Source organism: Staurois parvus, unplaced genomic scaffold, assembly GCF_062004578.1.
Source record: "Staurois parvus isolate SC_StPar_1 unplaced genomic scaffold, SC_StPar_1.0 ptg000911l, whole genome shotgun sequence".
In the NCBI taxonomy this organism is placed as follows: domain Eukaryota; kingdom Metazoa; phylum Chordata; class Amphibia; order Anura; family Ranidae; genus Staurois; species Staurois parvus.
In genome coordinates, this window is record NW_028318707.1 from 600 (window position 1) to 24,584 (window position 23,985).

At 47.8% G+C, this 23,985-nt stretch overlaps 1 protein-coding gene across 1 annotated transcript; it reads left to right on the plus strand.

Moving 5' to 3' along the window:
* The first annotated feature begins 1,023 nt into the window (after positions 1–1,023).
* Positions 1,024–22,544, plus strand: BBIP1 (BBSome interacting protein 1). The gene is made up of 3 exons (XM_089656497.1): positions 1,024–1,139; positions 15,929–15,983; positions 22,138–22,544. Exons 2-3 carry the CDS (start codon positions 15,938–15,940, stop codon positions 22,302–22,304), a joined length of 213 nt encoding a protein of 70 aa, XP_089512623.1. The 5' UTR covers positions 1,024–1,139; positions 15,929–15,937; the 3' UTR covers positions 22,305–22,544.
* The last annotated feature ends 1,441 nt before the right edge of the window (positions 22,545–23,985 follow it).

Consider the following 23,985-nt stretch of genomic DNA (forward strand, 5'->3'; position numbering starts at 1 on the left):
CAAGGATGGGGAGGATATTGGGGGGGGTCAGTCAAGGATGGGGAGGATATTGGGGGGGGTCAGTCAAGGGATGGGGAGGATATTGGGGGGGTCAGTCAAGGATGGGGGAGGATATTGGGGGGGGTCAGTCAAGGATGGGGAGGATATTGGGGGGGTCAGTCAAGGATGGGGAGGATATTGGGGGGGTCAGTCAAGGATGGGGAGGATATTGGGGGGGGGGTCAGTCAAGGATGGGGAGGATATTGGGGGGGGGGTCAGTCAAGGATGGGGAGGATATTGGGGGGGAGTCAATGAATGATGGGGGGGATAGTGTGGGGAGGTCAGTCATGGATTGGGGGGGGAGATAGTGGTGGGGGACAGTCACGGATGGGGGGGGGGGTCAGTCACGGATGGGGGGATAGTGGGGTAAGTCATGTGGGCAGGGTCAGTCATGGAATAAAGGGGATGGTGTCATCAAGGGGCGGAGTCAGCACACAGAGCGGGGCGGGGGGGTCGCTCAGTGGACGGTTCAGGTTGTCAGTTAGTCTCTCAGGCCTGTGAAGAAGGGTCTCGTTGGTGTTCGGTCTCTCCCCTCCCCGGCCCGCCCTCATACCCAGCAGGGACGGTATCCCGGGGCTCCCCGTGGTTCCGCTCACCGTCACGTTGTTGTTATTTCTCCGCCCGTCTCCCCGCTCTGCTGCCCGCCGCCACCGCCGCCGCCATCCTCCTCCTCCTCCGCTCCGCCTCCTCCTCCGCGCTGCGTCGCATGACGTCACCACGCTCCCCTCCCTCCGCCTCACGTGAAATCTGTCACTACAACCCACCCGCTTGTTGGCGTCACGTGACTTCCACATGCGTTCTCTCGCGATCTTTTTGTTTCTCCTTTTTCAACTATCTTTATTGAAAGCGGACAATTCCATATCACTTCGGATAGAAACAAAACTAAACAATAGTCTGATTTTTCGGGGAAAGTTTTGGAGCCCTTTAGGTCATGAGTGTGAAACAGAACTGTATTTTTCGGTACACCGCTACCAATTCAACGTAGTTCTGGAGTTAGGACTACGTATTCCATGGTGCATTGCGAGCAGCTCACGCTTGACGTGTTGACGTTTGATGTTGCTTGGTAACAGGTCTGAGGCACGTCTTCTGCGGGGAGAGAGGTAAACAAAACAGTGGGGAGGCCTGACTGGGCTCTGGGGAGAGGGGTGGTGGAGGGGGGACCCTGCATGGCCATTGTGTGATCACTGCCAGGGGAATTATGGAAGGAGAGTCTCTAGAAAGGAGCCATGCTCTCCATGTCTTCTACATGCAGCTTCCGGGGGGGTGCAGTCCTCACTGTAGGTTATTATTATTATACAGTATTTATATAGCGCCAGAAGGTTTGCTCAGCGCTGTACATTATAGTGGGGGACAGAACATGAGACAATACAGTAACAAAACAATACACGAGGGGTTCGAGGGCCCTGCTCCTTGGAGCTTACAATCTAGGAGGGAGGGGATAGTGGTACAGGAGGAAATAGTTGTGGGGGGATGGAGTGGTAGGAAGAGCGGAGGAGATCGGCTGTTAGGTGAGGGTGGGGTAGGCTTCCCTGAAGAGATGGGTTTTCAGGGTGCGCCTAAAGGTGAGGAGGGTAGGTGACAGTCTGATTGATTGGGGTAGGGAGTTCCAGAGGATGGGGGAAGTCCTGGAGTCGGGCGTGGGAGACCAGGGAGCTAGAAAGTAGGAGGTCTTGTGAGGAGCGAAGATTACGGGTAGGGTGGTATTTGGGTATCAGGTCGGTGAGGTAGTTTGGGGCAGCGTTGTGAATGGGGTTTGTACATCAATGTTAGTAGTTTGAATTTAATGCGTTGGGCAATCGGGAGCCAGTGGAGGGAATGACAGAGGGGGGTGGCAGATACGGAGTGGTTGGTAAGGTGGATGAGTCTGGCCGCTGAGTTCAGGATAGACTGGAGCGGGGATAGTCTGTGATGAGGTAGGCCGGTGAGGAGGGAGTTGCAGTAGTCCAGACGTGAGATAATAAGGGAGTGAAGGAGTTATTTAGTAGTGTCTGGGGTGAGGAACGTACGTATTTTGGAGATGTTGCGGAGGTGGAGCCTGCATGAGTTTGCCAATGATTGGACATGGGGCTGGAAGGACAGATTGGAGTCTAGAGTGACACCTAGGACTTTGGCTTGCAGGGTGGGACTGATGGTGGCGTTATTGGTCGTGATGGAGAGGTTGGGGGGGGGCGCGGGCTGGGGGGAAAACTAGGAGCTCGGTTTTGGAAAGGTTCAATTTGAGGAAGTGGAGTGACATCCAGTCTGATATGTCGTTCAGTAGGCAGGTGTTTCGGGCGGAGACTGTAGGGGTGAGGCGAGGGGTAGGTAGATTTGCGTGTAGGTTCTTACCTGCTTCAGTAGTGTAGACACTGAGGCTGGCCATAACGGCACTTGCTGAAATCTATTTATTTTAGGTACTTATATAGCGCCATCAATGTACGCAGTGCTTTACATATATATTGTACATTCACATCAGTCCCTAACCCTCAAGGGGTGTACAATCTAAGGTCCCTAACTCACATTCATACATACACATACTAGGGACAATTTAGACAGGAGCCAATTAACCTACCAGCATGGCTTTGGAGCCGGAAGGAAACCAGAGTACCCGGAGGAAACCCACACAGGCACAGGGAGAACATGAAAACTCCAGGCAGAGGGTGCTATGGTTGGGATTCGAACCAACGACCCGAGTACTGCCAGGCAGAAGGGCTAACCATTAAGCCACTGTGCTGCCCACAAATCTTTCAAAAGCGGGAGCTCCACCCTGTGCTGTAGTAACACCATCAGGCCTGGAGGTGTACTAAGAGGCGCCGCACACCAGGCATCCAATCAGAGGTGTGAGAACTGCCATAGTGATGACACTCCAAGTGCTCTCAACCTGGAGACGCCATAATCTGTTTATGGACTGCTTATATGTAATTCTACCAAACCAGGCAGATATAAAAGACACACATGAAGGCAGCTCTGTAATCATTAAACACTATCACACGTCATTGTTTTTTTAAATGCAAGAGGTGTAGGTAAAATTATTTGACCCAGTGTCGGGACCCTGTACAACAGAACTCAGGCTGAGGAAGGGAGAAGCAGCACTCATGCAGTGCTCATGTGTTAAAGCTCGGACTGATAGTAGGAGAGAGCGGAGGGATGAGCTCAGCAGTCTACTGCTTCTCCTTTCACCGTCCAATCAGAGGCCAGGGGAGGGACAAGACCTGTAAGGGCCAATTCACATCAGTGAGCATTTTAGCGCAACTGTAAAAGGCAGATCAACGGAAGGGAAGAACAATCATTTCCAATGTGTCCTATCCTCACCATAACTCTACGTTGCACTAAAATGCAAAACGTATGTCAACGGATCTCAGCGCACTTTAAAACGCGACTAAAATGGATGGAAATGCATATGCTTTTTAGCGCAAGTCAGAGTGAATTGGCCCTAAGTGTTCCTAAACTGTAGAAGTGAAGAATCAGGTTTCCTGCTTTGCCAGACGGGGTTGTGCTGTGTGGTAGAGCTGTGTACATCTCAGGACTGGATAGACAGAAATTTAAATCCTTTCGCAGGTAAAACAGTGGAGAGAACGTTCCTCTGCTCCTATGGCATCTCTCCATCACTATCTTATTATCTAGCGAGGGAGTGACACCATAGTTGCAGGTTAGCAGTCTCTTGGTAGGAGGTCAGGGATGAAATTCGGATCTTCAGAAGGAGGTTTTTGTTTTTTATTTTTAAGTGTACATTTATATTTCTTTTGAGCCTGCGGTGCAGTGCATGAAAACAAAGCACCATAAGGCTACGTTCACACTAGCCTTGTTAGCAAGTGGCAGACAGGCATTTGGGAAGCGTTTTTACCGTTTCCCAAATGCCTGGGAAAATTCTGCACATTGAAGCACATGGTGCTGTTCAAACGGGAGCGTTATCATCACGTTGCGTCACGTCGCGGCAAAACGGACACCTCTGGTCGAGTCAGGAGGAGTTGAAGCCTCCTATTCAAGGCTATGGTGCCGCTCCGCAAACTCCCGGCCAGTGTTTGCAGGGCGTTTGTGGAGTGTTAACACCATTCAAACTTCATTATAGGCATTTGTGGGGCATTTTTAACGCTTGGCAAATGCCTAGCATCCGCCGCTAAACCTCGCCTGCGGCGTTTGCAGAGCGTTAAAAATGCTCCGCAAACGCCGGACCAACGCTTGTCAAACGCTATAGAGGCGTTTGACAAGAGTTGGAAAAACAGTTAAGTGTGAACGAGCCCTAAGTGAACCAAAAAAGTGCACTTATGATGTGTAATATGGTCCCCTCCCGAAGAGGAAAGACCCTTCCCTTACCCCAGGGCACGAGACTCCTGTCGGGGGGGCAAGACACGCTCAGGTCTACCTAGCCAAAAGGCTCAGCAAACCCCTCTCCTCATGGCCGACCAAAGCTGGCCAGCAAGTACTAGGTTAGGGGCAAGGCAGTGGAGGAAGGAACCTAAGAGCCACATATCCCCCCGCACAGGCTAGACCCAAACCCTACCATACTAGGCTAGGCCCAAAGACTAAAAAAGGTGCCAGTGCAGATGCAGTGCCTAGGCCTTGTGGACTGGTAACAAAAACTGCGTGAAGAAATAAGCTGTGGCGTTGTGGCCAAAGTGCCCTACTCAAAGTGGGGTCCCAAACCCATAGTAACAGAGCATCCAAGGGGTGCCACTCCAGAAGGCGCTGAACACCGGGGCCTCTCTGCCTTCACAGCCATTGGCTAGACAAGGTAGCACCACTCAGGTCAGGAGGCACTGTCCCCTCCGGAACCTTCCGCACCAGGGAAATACTCCATACCCCCACCTCCTCACCTTACCCAGTGGGTACTAGTTTTGTTTCTTTCACAGGAAGAGGGCCCTCAGGACCCCCATTATATAAACAGGGATACTATACAGCCAGCTATCCCAGGCAAAAGGCTAGAATGATGGTGGAGCAGCCCTAATGGACAATGATAAGAACAGATACTACATTTGAGGGTTGATTTACTAAAGGCAATTAGAATGTGAACTTTGCAAAGTGCAATTGCACTCTCCGGAGCTTAGTAAATGAGCAGAATCTCTGCTGACTTCCATCATCCAATCATGTGCAAGCAAAAATGCTGTTTTTTTTTACTTTCCTTGTGATTGGGTATTCTTGGCAAAGGAAAGCTTTACCTCATTTACTAAGCTCTGGAACAACTGCACTTGCGGAGTACAACCGCAATTTGCAAAGTGCACAGTCTATTTTCCTTTAGTAAGTCAACCCCTAGATCTCAGCCAAGTGTAAGTATACGCTAGACTTAAAGGATAAGTTCACCTTTGGGAACATGTTACATGTTACACCCAATCTTATGGTGGAGCATGTAACATGTTACCACTCCTGCAGCCTCTCACCAATACCCCCCCCCCCCCCCCCCCCCCCCCCCCCCCCGTGCCATTTTGACAGCGAGCCAGAGATCTTCTCCCCACACCCACTTTTGCACTTTGAAAAGAACACTGCCAAATCATTCAATCACAGTGATCTGTGAATGTATGAATTACAAATATTAACAGCCTTTGCAGCTGATGACTTGTAGTTCTCATTGAACTACCAGGGCACTGTTGACCTCTCTACGTAGTTCAATGATTCCTCCCGTCAGTGTGCAACTGCCTGCCCATATGAGTTTCGAGCATACAGCTTACACTGACAGTCTGCAGGAGCCCTGCATTGCACATGCAATCTGCTGATTGCTAATGCAATGCTTTCAAGGCTCTTACAAAAAAATAGTAAATGCACATTTTTTCCTGCAAATAAATGCGCATTCATTATTTTTTTTAAAGATGAACTTATCCCTTTATCAATTATGGATGGAGTAGAGAAGGATTATAACCCCTGTCTATTTTTTACTGTCTGTGTCCCATTTGGGAGAATAAAATGATAGCAGCCCAGATCCTCCTCTTCTCGGGTCCCCCACCGGCGATCCTGTCCCCTCCCTCCTGTCGGGTGCCCCCATAGCAAGTAGCTCACTGGCTGAGGCTGGGGGGCTGCTACACGTATGTTTTTTTACCTCCATGCACACAATGCATTAAGATGAAAAACCTTAAACCTTTAGAACCACTTTAACTTTGCTTTCCATCCCACAGACACAACAGGAAGTCAGTGGATTATCTAAAAAGTCTGAAAATAAATCTCTTTTTAGTTGTCACCCAAACAGGTGTCCTTATTGGATAATTTCCCCTCTATTAGTCTGCATTCACACCTAAACAGAAAATTTCAGACGTTTGTTTCCTGAGCTGAAGAAGGGGATACAAACAGTTATATAGGAGGAGAGCAGTTTTGTAGGGTTTTTAGGCTCTCCCATTGAAGTCTATACCAAAAATAAAGCTCATGTACGTCTTGGAGCATAGAGTGACTGAGTGTGAGCATGAGCAAAATGGGACTCTGCATAGCAAGGCATAGGGAAACGCACAAAAGTGGTCAGGTGTTAACAGGGGCTTCCTGTTCAGGATTTCTCGCTTTCTATTTCAATGACAATGGACACAATGGGGTTTATTTACTAAAGCTGGGGAGTGCAAAATCAGGCTCACTTCTGCATAGAAACCAATCAGCTTCTAACTACAGCTTGTTTAATTAAGCTTTGGCAATAAAACCCGGAAGCTGATTGGTTTCTATGCAGAAGCCTGATTTTGCATTCTTCAGCTTTAGTAAATAAACCCCATAGGGTGATCCTCTCCAGGAAACATTAACCCCTTGCCCTCCAGAGGATTTACCCCCCTTCCTGACCAGGACATTTTTTTTGCAATACGGCGCTGCGTTACATTAACTGACAATTGCTCGGTCATGCAACACTGCACCCAAATGAAATTAAAGTCTTTTTTCCACAAATGGAGCTTTCTTTTGGTGGTATTTCATTGCCTCTGCGGTTTTTATTTTTTGCGCTATAAACAAATACAGACCGACAATTTTGAAAAAAAACATTATTTTTTACTTTTTGCTATAAAACATATCCATTTAGTCATAAATGTAGGCCAAAATGTATTCTGCTACGTCTTTGTTTAAACAAAATCCAAATAGGTGTAAATTAATTGGTTTACGTGACAGTTATAGCATCTACAAAGGGCGGTATATATACTGGAATTGTTTGTTTTTTTTAACACTAGTAATGGCGGCGATTAGTGACTTATAGTGGGACTGCGGCGGGCATGGGAGAGAACTGATTGGTGTCACTGACATCCCCGGTGACACTAATACAGTGAACAGTGCTAATAAGCAATGGGGTTAACATCTGTGGCAATCAAAGGGTGAGCTGTGTATTGCTATGCAGAGCAATACAAAGCAGCATGCTAGAGCTGACAGGAGAGATCTGTATTGTTTACATACAGACCTCTTCCCCGTCAGTGTTCCTTGGCGATCGCCGGGTGCCAGCGGGGATTCTCGATAACTGTAGCCGCCAGTGACGGCACAGGTAGGGCGCGTGCGCCCCCAACCCGGAAATACAAAATCACGTATATAAATACGTGATTTTGCGCAGCCCTGCAGCAGTATTTCTTCTATAGATCGGGAAGCGGTTAAAAGCCTGACAGATATCGTAATCTTTCCCAAAATTAGATTTAAAAAAAAAAAAAAAGCTTTCCAACTGCTATCCATTCAAGTGTTTCTTCTTTACCACTAGACCCAGCACTGTTCCAGCTTGCTCTCAACCTATACTAACACGCTGTACATCATCTTTCTTGCATTGACTTTTCAGCTAAATGTTACAGCCACTTTTATTGTTAATTACATTCTCACATTAAAATGCAAATTAAAAAAAAAGCTATACATACTGTGTATTTTAAAGTTGAATTTAGATTTTGCCTTCCTTGGTTCCTCAACCCCCCCCCCCCCCCCAGCCACCCCATTAGCATGCTTATGTTAATTAAATTTTTAAATAAAACCGTTTTCTGCTTTCATTACATACCTTATCTTAGCTCAAGAGACACCATCACTGGGTCTCTGTGCTTCTCTTTGCAATATAGGCAGATCCTAGCTGGTGGGAGGGGCTGGCAGGGTGCTGTACATAGCTTCCTGGAACCATTAAAGCACCCTACCTCAGTACTCCTCTCAGGTCCTCAACCCTGATTCAAGCAGTATGCTGGCTCTTGGGAGGAGTTATGCAAATATCAGAATACACTGATGGGTAGGTGTGGGCGTTGTTAGACAGCTTTCATTTGCATGTAGACCACCCTGGGTAACGCCCACATGTGATGGTGAATCTCTGACTGAAAGAAGTGAAATCCAATAAATTGAAGGGGCGGGCCAGGGACAGTCAGACTGGGGATCTATTCTGGAGAGCTAGGATATGCCCTGTACAGCGAAGGAGTCAGGAAAAAGTATTTTTCGGTGAAAGACATAGCATGTCACTTCTGCTACAAAAAAAAAAGTATCTCCTGTTGATATTTTTTATGGAGACTTGTGTTCATAAGAGATATTTCCCATTTCTGTACCTTAGCTGTCCTTTGCAGCTGTTTATTTTTTTTCTATATGGGATAACTGAAGGAAGCTCCTTGTCAGAACTCTTCTGATCAACCTAAAGCGAAACTATCATCATATCCAATAATATCCAAGTACCGCCCAACACGCACACTCCGCTCCTCACAAGACCTCCTTCTCTCTAGTTCCCTGGTCTCCTCCTCCCATGCCCGCCTCCAGGACTTCTCCAGGGTGTCACCCATCCTCTGGAACTCCCTGCCCCAACCCATCAGATTATCACCTACTCTCCTCTCCTTTAGGTACACCCTGAAAACCCATCTCTTCAGGGAAGCCTACCCCACCCCCTGCTAACTTGTCGACCTCCTCCACTCTTCCTACCACTCCATCCCCCACAGCTATCTCCTCCTGTGCCACCATCCCCTCCCTCCTAGATTGTAAGCTCGAAAGAGCAGGGCCCTCGATCCCCTCATGTTTTGCATTGTATTGTTGTTGTTCTGTCACATGTTCTGTCCCCCTTTGTAATGTACAGCGCTGAGCGAACCATTGGCGCTTTATAAATACTGTATAATAATAATAATAATCATACTTACCTCCACTCTAAAGGGTCTGAAGTCCACAAGGTGTCCCTTACTGGCAATGTAAATGCATCTCTACCCTTTTGGGAAGAATTTCCGCAGGATTTTTGGAGCATCTGTGGGAATTCGTGCCCATTGCGCCAAAAGAACATTTGTGAGGTCAGGAACTGATTGATGAGAAGACCTGGATCACAATCAATGTTCCAATTCATCCCAAAGGTATCCAGTAAGGTTGAGGTCAGGACTCTGTGCAGGCCACTTGAGTTCCTACACACCACACTGGTCAAACCATGACTTTAGAGAGTTAGCTTTGTACATAGGGACACAGTAAACGTGGAAGAGAAAATGGTCTTCCCCAAAATGTTACCAAAAAGTTGGAAGCGCACATTTGTCTACAATGTCTTTGTGTACTCTAGACTTAACAGAACCCTTCACTTGAAAAAGCTCAACTCTCGTTTGGGAAGGGGTTATACTTTTGCCCATATAGAATAAGCAGTATAGAAATCAAATGTCACATTTTTATTATAGGTAGAACTTTAAGCACAGAATTCAAGAAAATAACATTGTGGCGCCTGTGAAACCTTGTATGGGTTTTTGTACTATGATGCAGCTACAAGTTCTGCCAAAAGACAGTAGTGACAGCTGCCCCATTACGTGAATACACTCTAAATACAAAACCATAAATAGGCGCTTGCTCAATATGATTTCAACATATACATATGTGTCATAAAACATCAAAGCTGAAATATAAGTATAAAAAATGCTCTCCCAACACCACATATAATAGTGAATCTTATAAAGTCCAGAAAATGTGAATGGATGAGAGTCCTATAGGAGGGTGTCACATTCATCCAGTAGATTCTTCTCCACCAACTGTAGGCTCTCGTGGTGGGTCTCCAGGCTCCCCTCCAGGGGTGCTGGAGACCCACCACATGAGAGCTTACAGCTGGGAATCTACATGTCATTTGTTTATCTTAGCGATATTTGACCATCCAATATGGTGGTCAACACCTTCTGGTGAGTCGGAAATTCATTTATTACTCACAAATGGTGGGGAAGAATCTACTGGATCAATGTGATACCCTTTTATAGGATTCTCATTCATTCACATCTTCTGGACTTTTATGATCCCGTATATAAGATTCACTATTATATGTGGTGTTGGGAGAGCACTTTCCCGAGTCATCTTCTTGGACAGCTCACTTGAGAGATAGGGCTCCTCCCAGGAAACACCCGCTCCACCTTTTTTTCCCCTTTATAGGCGTCCTCTCTCCCATTGGCCCCCAGTTTTAGTGTTTCCTCCGGCCAGGAAGGAGCTACGCCCGTTTTTTATTTTTTATCTGGGCTCTCTGGCGGAGTACAGAGGGTCCCTGGCTGGGGCCCCCCCCCTTCCTCCAAGCAAGGCAGGGGCCTTGTGAGGGGGGGGACCTTTCAGCCAGTTTCACCAGGGATGCCCGTTGTGGGGTGGGGGCGTCGGCCCCAGATGGTCCCAGCGGGGCTCTCCAGGGGGGTAGAGCCCGCTCCGCCGACCGAGGCATTGGTGCCTTTCCCTGGGGGTTCAGGTAAGTCTTACCTGCTCCTGGATCCCGGCAGCATGGCCAGGAGGCTCGGCTGCGGTGGGTCTGGACGCTGTGATCGCGTCACTTCCGGGCGCCGGGTGTCGTCACTTCCGGGCGCCGGGTGTCGTCACTTCCGGCGCAGGAGCAGGGAACGGCCGCCGCCATCTTGGAAATGGGCGGCGGGCCGTGGAAGGAACCCGTGCCACGGCCGCTTCTCCACCGGCGGCCGTGAGAGGGGGGTCGGCGAGGGGGGATCGCAGGGGGGGGGCGGAGCCCACCAGCCCCTGAAAAACCGTCGCACCGAGGCAGAGTCTGCGGCGGCATGGAGGCAGATCTGTCAGGAGCGGGGGAGGCCTGCAGTAAGGTAAGGGCCTTGTTTGGCAAACTTTCTTTTGTTTTTACCCCCCTCCTCCCCCCCCCCCTCCCCGGGATGATTGGGTACCCCCCTCGCACACACAGCCCCCCTCTCCCCCCCCCCCCAGGCCCACAGCTGGAGCTTGCACAGTGGCACAGGGGGGGAGGCGTTGCTGTTACAGACGCATGAACGCGTGTATCTCCTTGTCCCCAGATGGGCCCACAGGAGGAGGATAGAGGGGAGAAAGAAGCTCCTTGTGAGCAGAAAAAGAAGTGTGCCACTTGTAGGAAGAAACTGGCGAGCTCCTGGAGGAAGCAGCTCTGCCAGGGGTGCATAGACAAGCTCATCAAGAAGGAGTCTGGATCTCTTTTTAAAGACTTCCTACAGAATATGACACAAGAGATGTCCAAGACATTTCAAAGCTTCAGAGAACAGAAGCCGGGACCGGCCCAGGATGAGCCCCAACCGGGCACTTCTGGCACCCAAGGGGGGAAAAAGAGGAAGCTGGTAGCGCCGGTAAGGGACTGGGAGGACGAACAGTCGGACACCTCAGACTCGGAGGAGGGTGAGATTGAGGCTCAGGGCCCAAAGGCAGACAGGTTCCTTTTTCAGGTGGAAGACACGGAGGACCTGTTAAAGGTGATCTATGAGACCCTGGATCTGGAGGAAGAACAGCAGGACCTCTCCCTCCACGACCAACTGTACGCAGGGCTACAGGCAAAAAGCAGCCGTACATTCCCAGTACACCCTGCCCTATGGTCCACGATCAGGAGAGAATGGGAAGAGCCAGAGAAGAAGGCTTTCCTTCCCAAGAACCTCAAGAGACGTTTCCCCTTTAAGGAGGAAGATGCCTCGGTTTGGGAGACTTGCCCAAAGCCAGACGCCCCTCTCTCGAGGATCTCGAAGGACACGGATCTGTCCTTTGAAGACGGTGGGTCCCTAAAAGACCCGATGGATCGGAAAGCGGACGCCTTCCTGAAGAGGGCATGGGAAGTGTCCGCAGTGAATTTTAAACCTGCAGTGGCAACGACCTGTGTGTCCAGAACCCTGGATGTGTGGTTGGGGCAGCTCCGTTCGCATCTGGAACAAGGCACTCCGGGGGAAGAGATTCTGAAGTCCCTTCCGGTGCTGGAGAAAGCGGTAGCCTTCATCGCGGACGCATCAGCAGAGACCATCAGACTCTCTGCTAGATCTACAGCGCTCATAAACACGGCAAGGAGGGCTATCTGGCTGAAATCGTGGCAGGGGGATCTGGCCTCCAAATCTAAACTCTGTGGCCTGCCGTTTGAAGATAAACTCCTTTTCGGCCCGGAGCTGAATTCAGTCCTGGAAAGGTCGGCCGACAGGAAAAAGAGCTTCCCGGTCCCCAGCAGGCAGGTTGGACGGAAGGGGTTTCGCCCATCCAGGCAATACGCGTCAAGGGAAGCTAGGTTCCAAACCCAGCGCCCAGGCTGGGGCGCAAGAAGAGGCAGGAACGAGCCGAGAGGCAGGGGAGGTTTCCTTTTCAACCCCGGCCAGAATAGACCCAAAACCCAGCCGAAGTGACTGGAGAGGCCAGGTGGGAGCGAGACTGGGGCGCTTCCACGCACAATGGCTAAGGATAACCCAGAACACCTACATTCTGGAGGCCATCCACAGGGGGTACAGAATAGAGTTCACAAGGGCCCCCCCTCAGAGATTCTTTGCAACACCCCTGCCAAAGGACAGGGCTATGGCGGATGCGCTGGTGGACCTCCTACAAAATATGCTCAGTCAGAACGTTATCTGCCAGTTGAGAGAAGAGGAAAGGGGAAGTGGATTCTTCTCCCATTTCTTTCTAAGGAAAAAACCGTCAGGTACTTACAGGATGATATTGAATCTGCGGAAGGTGAACGAGTTCGTGAGGCCCAGCAAATTCCGTATGGAATCCATATACACGGTGAAGGAACTCCTTTCACCTGGGGTGTTCATGGCCTCGATAGATCTGCAAGACGCATACCTACATGTCCCGATAAGAGAAGATTCCAGGAGATTCCTGAGGTTTGCGCTGGAAGGAGAAAAGGGTCCGGTGCTATTTCAGTTCAACACACTCCCCTTCGGCCTGTCGTCGGCCCCGAGGATATTCACCAAGATTTTAGCGGAGCCTTTAAGAGTTTTGAGACTGGAAGGGATAAACATTATCCCCTATTTGGACGACCTGCTTGTATTTGCGGACACAGAGGGAGGCCTGAGATCGCACATCGAACGTACGATATCTTTTCTGGAAAGTCTGGGGTGGCTTATCAACAAGGAGAAGTCACAGCTAACCCCCTCCAAGAGGATTACGTACTTGGGGTACGTCCTGGACTCCGCACAGGCCCGATCGTACCTAACATCAGAAAAAGCCCTCAACCTGCGGCAGGACACAAGGGCCCTCCGGAGGATGTCGACCTGCACGGTCAGGACCGCGATGAGAATAATCGGGCGGATGACAGCGGCAATTCCAGGGGTGCAATGGGCGCAACTTCACTCCAGGGTGCTGCAAAATCACACCCTTTCCCACTGGGACGGCAGCCGAGCAGGTCTGAGTTCCAGGATCCGCATCACGCACGAAGTGAAGGAATCGCTAAGGTGGTGGGGAAGCAGCCTCACCTTGGAACGAGGAAGAAGTTGGAGGCTGGCCAACCCACTGCGGATCACCACGGATGCAAGCATGACTGGTTAGGGCGCCCATATGGAAGACGGCCTGGCCCAGGGCACGTGGAGTGCAGTAGACTCCAGCAGGTCGTCAAATTACAGGGAGCTGCTGGCAGTTTTCAAGGCACTTACGACCTTTCAGGAAAAGATAAGGGGGAGAGGTGTCCAGATTCTCTCCGACAATACCACTGCAGTGGCGTATTTGAACAGGCAGGGAGGCACAAGGTCCCCAAGGCTGATGGAGTTGGCCGGATCCCTCCTGAGCTGGGCGGAGGAAAACCTGGAGTTCATCACGGCAGTACATCTGAAAGGGGACCTGAACCAGTTGGCGGATCAACTGAGCCGAAGAGAGGTCATCCAGACAGAATGGTGCCTCAGCCAGTCAGCGTTCGATCAGATTTGCGCCAGGTGGGGCTCCCCCTCTATCGATCTATTTGCCAACGGCCAGAACACAAAGCGGGAAAGGTACTTCTGCCTGCAGAAGGACCCCAAAAGCGAGGGGATAGATGCGCTAGCCCAGCAGTGGGAAGGAGACCTCCTTTATGCCTTCCCTCCATTCAGACTACTGCCGAAGGTGATTCAGAAGATCCGGGTGTCTCAAGCCAAAGTTATTCTGATCGCGCCATTCTGGCCCAAGAGATCTTGGTTCTCCCGGTTGAAGGAGCTCAGTTTAGCAGACCCTTGGATGATACCACCCACGCGCGATTTACTCAACCAGGGGAGGGTGATGCATCCTCATCCAGAAAGGCTGTCCTTAGCGGCGTGGCTTCTGAGCGGGACAGGCTAGCGGAAAAGGGGCTCTCGGCAAGAGTGGTCGCCACCCTTTTGGATGGCCGGAAGAGGTCGACGAACGCCTTGTACGACAAGGTCTGGAAGAAGTTTTCCGCCTGGAAGGTCAGAAACGAAGCACCGGGCACGCCCATTTTGCATACAGTTCTTGAATTCCTTCAAGCCGGGGCGGATAAGAGTCTGGCCGCCAATACCCTCAAAGTACAGGTAGCGGCTCTGTCGAACTTTCTCGAGCTGAGGTTGGCGGCAGACCCATTAGTAATCAGATTCCTGAGGGCTATCTCCAGGCGCCGTGCCCCGTCCTTGCCAAAACTTCCATCATGGGACCTGGGCACAGTCCTGAAGAGCTTTCAGCGGGGGCCTTTCGAACCGCTGGATGAATGTTCGCTCAGATCTTTGACTCTTAAAACCATCCTCCTCACGGCACTAGTTTCTGCCCGCAGGGTCAGCGAGTTGCATGCCCTTTCAGTGATCGAGCCGTACTGCACCATCTTATTGGATAGAATCATCCTCCGCACGGACGCGGCCTTTCTACCTAAGGTCGCGTCACACTTCCATAGATCTCAGGAAATAGTAATACCTTCCCTGGAGGCCGATCCGGGCAGCGCGGAGGACTGTAGCAGGTTAGACGTAAGACGGTGTTTGATCACGTACATCGAACGCACAAAGACATGGAGACGCTCGTCCCGGCTTTTCGTCCTATTCCAGGGACCAAGGAAGGGGGACGGTGCCTCCAAGGGCACCATCGCCAGATGGATCAGAGAGGCAGTTTCGGAAGGTTACAAGTCGGCAGGCCTGTCACCACCGCCCGGCCTAAAAGCCCACTCCACAAGGGCCACTGCGGCCTCCTGGGCGGAAAAAGGGGGGGCCTCCCCCGGACAGATCTGCAGAGCCGCGACGTGGTCCAGTTTCGCCACCTTCACTAAACATTACAGGCTGGATCTGATCGGCAGCAAGGACCAGGCATTTGGCAGGAAGGTCCTACAAGCAGGGTGCCCGCCCTAATGTACGTATTTCTATTCTACTCCTCTCAAGTGAGCTGTCCTAGAAGATGACTCGGGAAAACGCAGTTATTTACCTGTTAACTGTATTTCCAGGAATCTTCTAGGACAGCGTAACTCCCCCCCGATTACTGTTTGATCACACGATTATGTGCAGGTATGTTGCGAACCTATGGGGGATATCTTTATTACTGGTTTTCTTCTTTGTTTTTCTCCTAGGCCTTCGATCATATTCTTATACTGGGGGCCAATGGGAGAGAGGACGCCTATAAAGGGGAAAAAAAGGTGGAGCGGGTGTTTCCTGGGAGGAGCCCTATCTCTCAAGTGAGCTGTCCTAGAAGATTCCTGGAAATACAGTTAACAGGTAAATAACTGCGTTTTATATATACTTATATTTCAGCTTTCATGTTTTATGACACATATGTATATGTTGAAATCATATTCAGCAAGCACCTGTCTATTTATGGGTTTAGAACTTTAATCACGTTTTATAATAGCTGGTAAGTTTCTGATAAAAATGTTTGTCTTTTCCTGTTGTGTCTCTAGATCTCCAGGATGCCAGAAGTAAAATCAATGTTTCGAGAGGTGCTTCCCAAGCAAGGTGGGTGAAAATATTTTTAAAGCCTGATTGAACTTTCAGTTTAAACACATTTCAGGTGCCTCAAAACAAAAGATATGCATTTGGTTTTCTTCAGCTCTGCTGTACATTTTTGCTAACACTTTTTTCTTTAATTAAGACTCTTCATTGCTGGAGCTTTGTTTCTTCCATCATGGTTGTCCTCATCCTGGCTTTTGGTGCACTGTGCCCAAACCCACTGGACGTTGTGGAAATAGCTTGGAATTGACCTCTGGATACAGGGTTCTACATGGGGCACTTTCTAGGCTCAGTTCTGCTAAAAGTTTTCTCCGGAGCATGCTCCAGTTTCAGAGCCCCTGGCATTGCCTCAGCGCTTGCCCTGTCTCTGAAGACTCACTTAGTGACTAGGTCGACTGAGCCAAGCGCTGGTAGCTACCTCATTTACTTAGGCCACTGGGCACCATTATTCCCTATTACTGCTATTTTTCCATAGAGGGGGGGTTAACACCAAGGGACTGAGCTCTAAGGTCATGCACTGACACACTCCATGCTCTCTGTCCTGCCATACAGTAATGAGGAAGCATCTCTTCGCTACTGCTTCTGCTTGCAAAGAGCCACATGGAACTTCAGTCTTCAGTAGGTTTCTGCTGCCTATCTAGTGACTTTGACGATCTCATTTCCTACAGCTCTCTGGGTTTCATGAGTACCTGAGACTATGCCTCTTACTGTGATCCTTTATATTGCCATACCACCAGGCAGTCAAAACATGCCTGAATCCAGACATGGGAGAGCAACATTCCCTCTGTACCGGGTGCCCCCAATTCACACTCCACTAATGGCTCCTGCTTGGCTGCGCAGCATGCCTACTGAAGGTGCTGACGTGTAGCTCGGAATTTATGGCACTCTCTGCACTTAGAGCCTGTCTCATCCTCAGGGTACTTCTTGGCTCCATCCAATGTGGATGGACTTTCACCTTTGGCTGAAGTTTTATATCACAGCAATGGAAAACTCTATGACCAGATTCACCCAATTTTTAGCTGTCTCTGGCCACAAGAGCACTTCTGCTCCTTCTATTGCAGATTCTATATCTTATTTACCCGCAGCCTTAGCAGCTTTTGAACCAGCAGCCTCGAAGACTCTGATTCTGGCTCATCCCAGTTGTTCACTGATGAGCTCACCCCTGAGGAGTTACAGTCTACTGCTATAACTCCCAAATTAAAGGAGTCCGTTTCAGCTCTAATTGATGCAGAGGATCAGTCTGTAGCTTTAAGCATCCTGAGATCCTTTTAGCAAGGATTTTGTGATCCAGTTGATAACCAATTAGAAGCTCTTTTAGAGCTCTGTTCTTTCTGGTGGGTCCTGCTCTTCATTTGATTCTGGCTGTTACCTTACTTTGTCAAACCTTTTCTGACTGGTTGAAATCCACTACTACTGATTTAGTCCTCACTTATAAAACATGTGGAGCAGATGACTTTAGCACAAACTTTCTGCTATGATGTGTTGCTGAAATTTTCCCAGTTCATCTCAGTGTATGAGCTTAGGGCACTTTAGGTAAACTGCTGATCCATTTTGTAAAAGGCATTTGATCCGCATGGCCTTTGAGGGGCAGCATCTTTTCACACTAGCTTTTGAAAACTTCATCAGGGATGCTACTGGCAGTAAGAGCGCCCACCATCCTCAGTGGAAGAAGCCTCAGGAACAGACGGCAATGTTTTATTGTTAAGAAACGCCCCTTTTGTTTCTTCACTCTAACCTCCATGTTAGGACCCCCCAAGCTTGGTTTCCCATCTACTCACCAGGCCTGGCATTTTAAAGCTGGCCATACACTATACAGACTGATAGTACAATTTCTGTACAATCTCATTTAGATTTACCACAAAACTATGTAACATGAGGACACGTCTAAACAATCCATTGGATTTGTATCAAATAAAGCATGTCCTTACACTACATAGTTGATGTTAGATCTTAAGGAGGTTGTATATTCTATAGTCAACCTATATCAGCCAAATCCTCAGCCTAGCCTTCCTCTGCATGACGGTGTGCCCCACTTTCTAGAGAGGGGGACATTTGTTAACTTTTGCAGATGTTTAGACAGCTTGCATCTCAAATGCTTTGGCGTAGGAGGTACAAATTCAAAGCAGTTCCATTTGCCCAGTTTCACAAGCCAAGCAAATCCAAAGCTCTGCAATACAACATTATTTCATCATGGGAAAAGCGAATCTGGTCTCTGGACAGGTTGATTCATCTATCATGGAGGACCAGGTTGTCCTTGGCTTGAAAGCTCAGGAATTCAGTTCTTGAGTTACTTCTTTCCCTCTTTTCTGTCTTTTGAAGATCCTCACAATGTATGCCAGCCTGAAGAACTGGGAGTCCAGAACACCCTGTTGGTGCAATAGACTTAATTCTCCCAATTAACATCCTAGAATTTTGGGCAAATTGCAGTGTTGGACCATCCCATTGGAAAGTCATTCAATCTGGATTCAGTTGGATAATTCCACAGCAGTGGCATACTTTTATCATCAAGAAGGAACCAGGATCTTGCTCCGGGCAAAACTTTCAAGGTGTAGATAATTGGCAAGCAGATTGCCTCAACTGGCACCCACCTTGACACATGGGAGTGTTTCCTACACCCCAAGGTATTATAGGACATGTGTCATCGAGGGGAGGATACCAGAAGTGAACCTCCTGTATCTAGGTACAGGGATACTCTAATGGAGACAAAGGATGCTCGCAGGGTCAATGAGAGCAGTACACCCTGATCTAAGCCTTTCCTACCCTGAAACCTCTTCCTCATTTGCTTAGCAAGATCAAGCTGACGGGCATTCCAGAGATCCTCATTGCTTTGGGCTGTCCCAGGCAGATGTGCTATACCAACATGGTAAGTCTCCTGTCAGATGCTGCTCCGTGGGCTCTGCATAATCATCAGGATCTTCTGTTCCAAAGACCAGTTTTCCATCCTGCTTCAAGGTTGTTGAAGCTCAAGTTCTAATGAATAGGGGAAAATGTAACTCCTATGTCCTATGATGCTAAAAGCTTCACGTGGTATGAGACTCAGGGCACGCACCCCAGGAGTTTCTCTGTGGGACAAATCATCTCCATCCTGTAGTTAGGTCTGGACAAGTGTTTGGCTCTCAGCGCCATTAAGGATCAGGTTTCTGCCTGTTTTAGAGGCCATTGGCCCCTTACTCTTTAAGATGTTTCGGGCAGGCTCCCATGTAGTTCCCTTGCTCATTCCCCTGTTCCCCATGGAATCTGATTCTCACTGCACTTCAGAAACAGCTGTCTTATTAAAGACATTTCAATTTCTCTCTCTCTACTCTCAGCGACAAGGTAGCCATCTGCAGGGAACCCTTTCTTGTTTTACTTAGGGTCAAAGCGGTATTGAGGCCCACAACTTCCTTCTTGCCTAAGGAAGTGTCAGCTTTTCACCTCAGCTAGAGCATTGGTCTTCTGTCCTTCTGTCTGGTTCCACTTCATCAAAAGTCTGGCTGTGGTTCGGGTTGTAAGATTCCATCACTCAACAACTGCTTTTTTTCAGGAAGACTCCTGTTTTGTCATCCTGAATGGAATTCTTAAAGATGCACAGGCTTCTTGTTCCACCATCTTTAATTGGCTTACAAAGATGATCATCCAAGCATATGGTCCCAAGGAACAGGTTCAGTCCTTTCCTGTCAAGGCACATGCTGCTAGTTCTGTAAGTAGCCATGTGCAATTCGTTTTGGTCCCAATCTAAATTCGGACGAAAATAGTAACGAATTTAGTAAATGTGTTTAATTTCGTTTCATTTATTCGCTTTTTATCAAATTCCACATTTTCAAAAAGATTCAGATCATGTGAAAATGTATCGACCAATCTGAATTGTGTGTGAAAAATAGCTGGTTGTTAAGGAGGGGGCCTGGATGTCGGCCGCTGCGTCCTTAAAGAGGAGCTCCAGTCACAATATAAAAAAAGTAAGTCAGCATCTACAAAAACTGTAGCTGCTGACTTTTAAAAAAAATAGCCAGTCACTTGTCCCCTGATCCCGCAGTGTCCTCACCGCAGCCGATTTCACTGGCCATCCTCTGTGTGGGCACCCGGCTGTGATAGCTTGCAGCATCACAACCGTGTGCCCACTGCACATGTGTAAATAGCGTTGCGCTTTCTGAATGGTACCATAGTCTGTTGGTACCTGTCACGTGTCCCAGAAGACTACGGGGAGTTGGGGAGAAGGGGGTACAACTTCCGCCTCCATTCTCCTAGGCGATCTCAGCAGCAGTGGGAGCAGGTACCTGTCAAAATCGGATACCCACTCTTCCTCCCTTCCCAAAGGTGGCAATCCTTAAAACAGAACTTCACCTTTTGAAAAAGCCCCCCCCCCCCCCCCATTTTGAGGGCATGCAGCCTGGTATGGTTGGGGGAAATCGGCTCGCTCATCCTCCCCCTTCCTGACCTGCTGGGCTGCATCCTCGAATAAGGGTCTGGTATGGATTTTTAAAATCCATACCAGGCCCGAAGGGAAGAGGGAACCCCACACTGCATGGCTGGCTTCCCAGCCCGCTCCTTAAAGGACAAGTTCACCTTTTGACAAAAAATAATAAATGCACCTTTTTTTGGCAAGTAAAAATATATGCATTTTTTTTTTTTTTTTTTGCACTAGCCTGTAAAGCATTGCACCAGCAATCAGCAGATTACTGGTGCCATGCAGGTCTTCTGCAAACCTGTCAGTATATCTGCTTGCCCATACGGGCAAGCACATACACTCAGGACTTGTAGTATTCTCCTTCACAAAGCACAGTGAATGAGTAACATGGCCGGAAACCCACACAGCTGTATTTTTTTTTTTTTTAAATTTTTACAGCTAGCGGGGAAGATGATCCCTCGCTAGCTGTCAAAGTGGGGGAGCTGGAGCCAGCCCCTTCATAACATGTTACACCCATATTTAATGTGTAACATGTAATGAAAGGTCCAGAAAGGTGAACTTATCCTTTAACAACTAGCTATTGTTCAAACTGAATTCGGATTGGTTGATACATTTTTGACCGATTCGAACTTGAATCTTTCTCAAAATTTGGAATTCATTAGATAATGAATAAATGAAAAAAAACAAATTCACGAAACAAGATTAGTAACATAACTAATTTATCCGAAATGCAACTAAACAAATGTTTCCATTCTGCACGTCTATCTGTAAGAGATTTTTGGCATCAAGCGACTGTTTCCCAAATTTGCAAAGCTGTCGCATGTTCTTCTGTAAACATCTTCTCTAAGTTCTCCAAGTTCTACTGGGTGGATGTTTGGCCTCTTCTGATGCCAGTATCTGCCCTTCAGGCGGCTCTGGAGAAAGTCCCCAACAATCTTTTGGGCCTTTTAGCAATTGTAGCCGGTTTGATGTTTTGCAAATTCTATAGAACTGCTTTTGGATGTTCCAACTGTGAATTTCTTTTTGTGTCCCGCAGTGGAGGAGAAAAAAATATATATGGTTTTTATACTCGCCATAAAATCCTTTTCTTGAGGCATAGGTCCAACTTAACTTCTCTGTGTTTAGGATCATGCTTTCAGTAGTTTGCTACAAAACGTTTTTATGCCAGTGTCCAGTTCTCCTTTAGTAAGCAGTATAGCTCCAAAAGGTTTAATACTTTCTGTGGACTTTCAGAAAAGGATTTTACAGCGACTACAAAAATCTGTGGAGTAAGCACCTTGGTAAGGAAAACACGGGGAGATTTACTAAAATTGGTGCACTCACCAGAATGTCAGCTTGTTCAATTAAGCTTTGGCAATAAAACCTATAAGCTGATTGGTTTCTATGCAGAGCTGCACTCTCCAGTTTTAGTAAATAATCCTCAAATACAGTCAGCAGTGGTCAGACAAGAAGGCCCACAGGTTGAGTCTGTCCACTGGGGAGATTTCCCCCAATTTCCTGTCCAGGTGCCAAGTGAGAACAAAAGAGCAATAAAAAAAACACACAAAAAAAAAACTAGAGTCTAACTCTTCCCCACTATACTGTACATCAGCAAGGAGTGGAGCATGAATAGGTCATTCTGCACTGGGCTGGAGGTGGAATGTGAAGGTAATCACCTCATATGAGTCCCTCATTTTTATAAAAAGTCTCGTATTTGTAGTTCCCAGTTGGAGGTGCTCGGTTTATGAGCTTGCATCTTGATGACACATAACCAGAATTTCGAATCTGTGTTTGCAGGGCAGCTTTTTGTTGAAGATGTCCCCACCATGGTGTTGTGTAAGCCGAAGCTTTTACCTCTAAAGTCCGTAACGTTAACAAAGCTGGAGAAGATGCAGCGCGATGCCCAAGAAGTCATCCGCCAGCAGGAAATGGCGCAGTTGGATCAGCAGAATTCCCATACCTGACCAGTCCATCATAGAGGGACTGCAGATAGAACATGACCCTCCAGTCTCAACAGATGTATAGTGCTTGTCATAAAATGCCCAAATCTGATCCTTCTGTCAGAGGGACTGCAGACAGAAAACAACCCTTCTCTCTGTACAAATGTAAAGTGCTTATTATAAAATGGTTAGCTGCTGAATATTACTTTTAGTATCCTTTTATGGTGTATTATTTCCGATTGAATAAAAAAAAATCACAGCCAATTTTGTGCAATATAAGGACACTTTTTTGAAGGTAATTAAAGCTGAACCCCAGGCTAAACGAATATTGTCTAAATACAGTCTATTCTCCCTGAATCATGGTGGAGGTGTATATTTCCTTCAAATCTGTGCTACTGCAGCACAAAATATATCCTGCATGTTGCCCCTATGCAAATGTTTCCTGTAGTGTTGACCAGTCACTGCTGATCCGTCTCCTTTGTGTGGGGTAACTGGTTTTGTATCCGCCACCCCTTCTAGTTTTCTGCAGGCAGCCTATAGTGGGTGAAGCTTCTGGGTCCCTCCCACAGCCCTTATTCAAGGTAATATCTGGGTTTATAAAGACATTTGGTGCACACAGAATGAATTTATTCTTTCTTTTTATGCCTTTTGAAGAATATATTTCAATAAAAGTTTTTTTGTGCATGGAGTTTAGCTTTAAAGGGATGAGTCTAATTTGAGCTATCACCAGCACTCAATTTTCAGATAAACAGACTGGACACTTTGTTACAAACAGAAAGTGACATTTCAAAGCCATTAAGGGGCCTTTTCCTTAGGAAGCAGTATAGGGTCGCTTTCTGGTGACAACTAAAGTGTCCTGTGTTTTTTATCTGTACACGATGATGATATATTGGTGTGGATATATTGGTTTGGATTTCACCACACAGCGCACTCTTTTGTGACTTGGTGTATTGTGAGCGCTGGACTCGCATTTATTATTATACAGTATTTATAAAGCGCCGATAGTTCGCTCAGCGCTGTACATTACAGGGGGACAGAACATGTGACAGAACAATACCAATACAATGCAAAACATGATTTACAGCTTTAATAAGGGAATCTCTGCCCATTTTAAATCTTTTCAGATAGATATGTGGAACCTGTAAGAGAAGTAGCGCACTACCACTGCCAACTTTATTTGTGAACTTCCGGTTGCCTTGCCTGTCTCTCATTTCTTCGAGTCCATTAACTTGTACACGCATGCAACAAATGAAGTCTTATCTCTATATTCACTCTATCATTCAAAATACTGAGAAGAGAGCCTTGGCATGACAACCACGCAACAAGCATGATCAGTATTAAAAGAGGAGGTCAATGATAGCAGCCTGCATATTTTCTCAGGGGTTTCTTTAAAATATAAATAAAGCCTCCCATCCTGCTGTGTATTCACAACCGTGTTAAGTTCCTTTTCTAGTAGCCTACATAGGTGGGGGCAGGGTGCACGCCTAGAGATATGCATCCATGGGTATTGGTCAATATTTGCAAGGATGTGAGGGAATTAATCAGCAGAACACCAGAGGCTGTCTCATGCACAGACATGCGTAATGGTATTGTCTTCCTTAACAAAACCAAAAAGTGGAAAATATAAACATATGCAGCCACAGAAAAGTAGTTTAACTTCTGCATACGAGAAAGCTTCTTTACGGTAAGCGCTATGAAAATGACG

Excerpts from the sequence above, each read along its gene's own strand:
- BBIP1 (XM_089656497.1), top strand. The coding sequence starts at position 15,938 with ATGCCAGAAGTAAAATCAATGTTTCGAGAGGTGCTTCCCAAGCAAG. Across the intron at positions 15,984-22,137 it reads AGAGGTGCTTCCCAAGCAAG|GGCAGCTTTTTGTTGAAGAT; the intron begins GTGGGTGAAAAT and ends CTGTGTTTGCAG.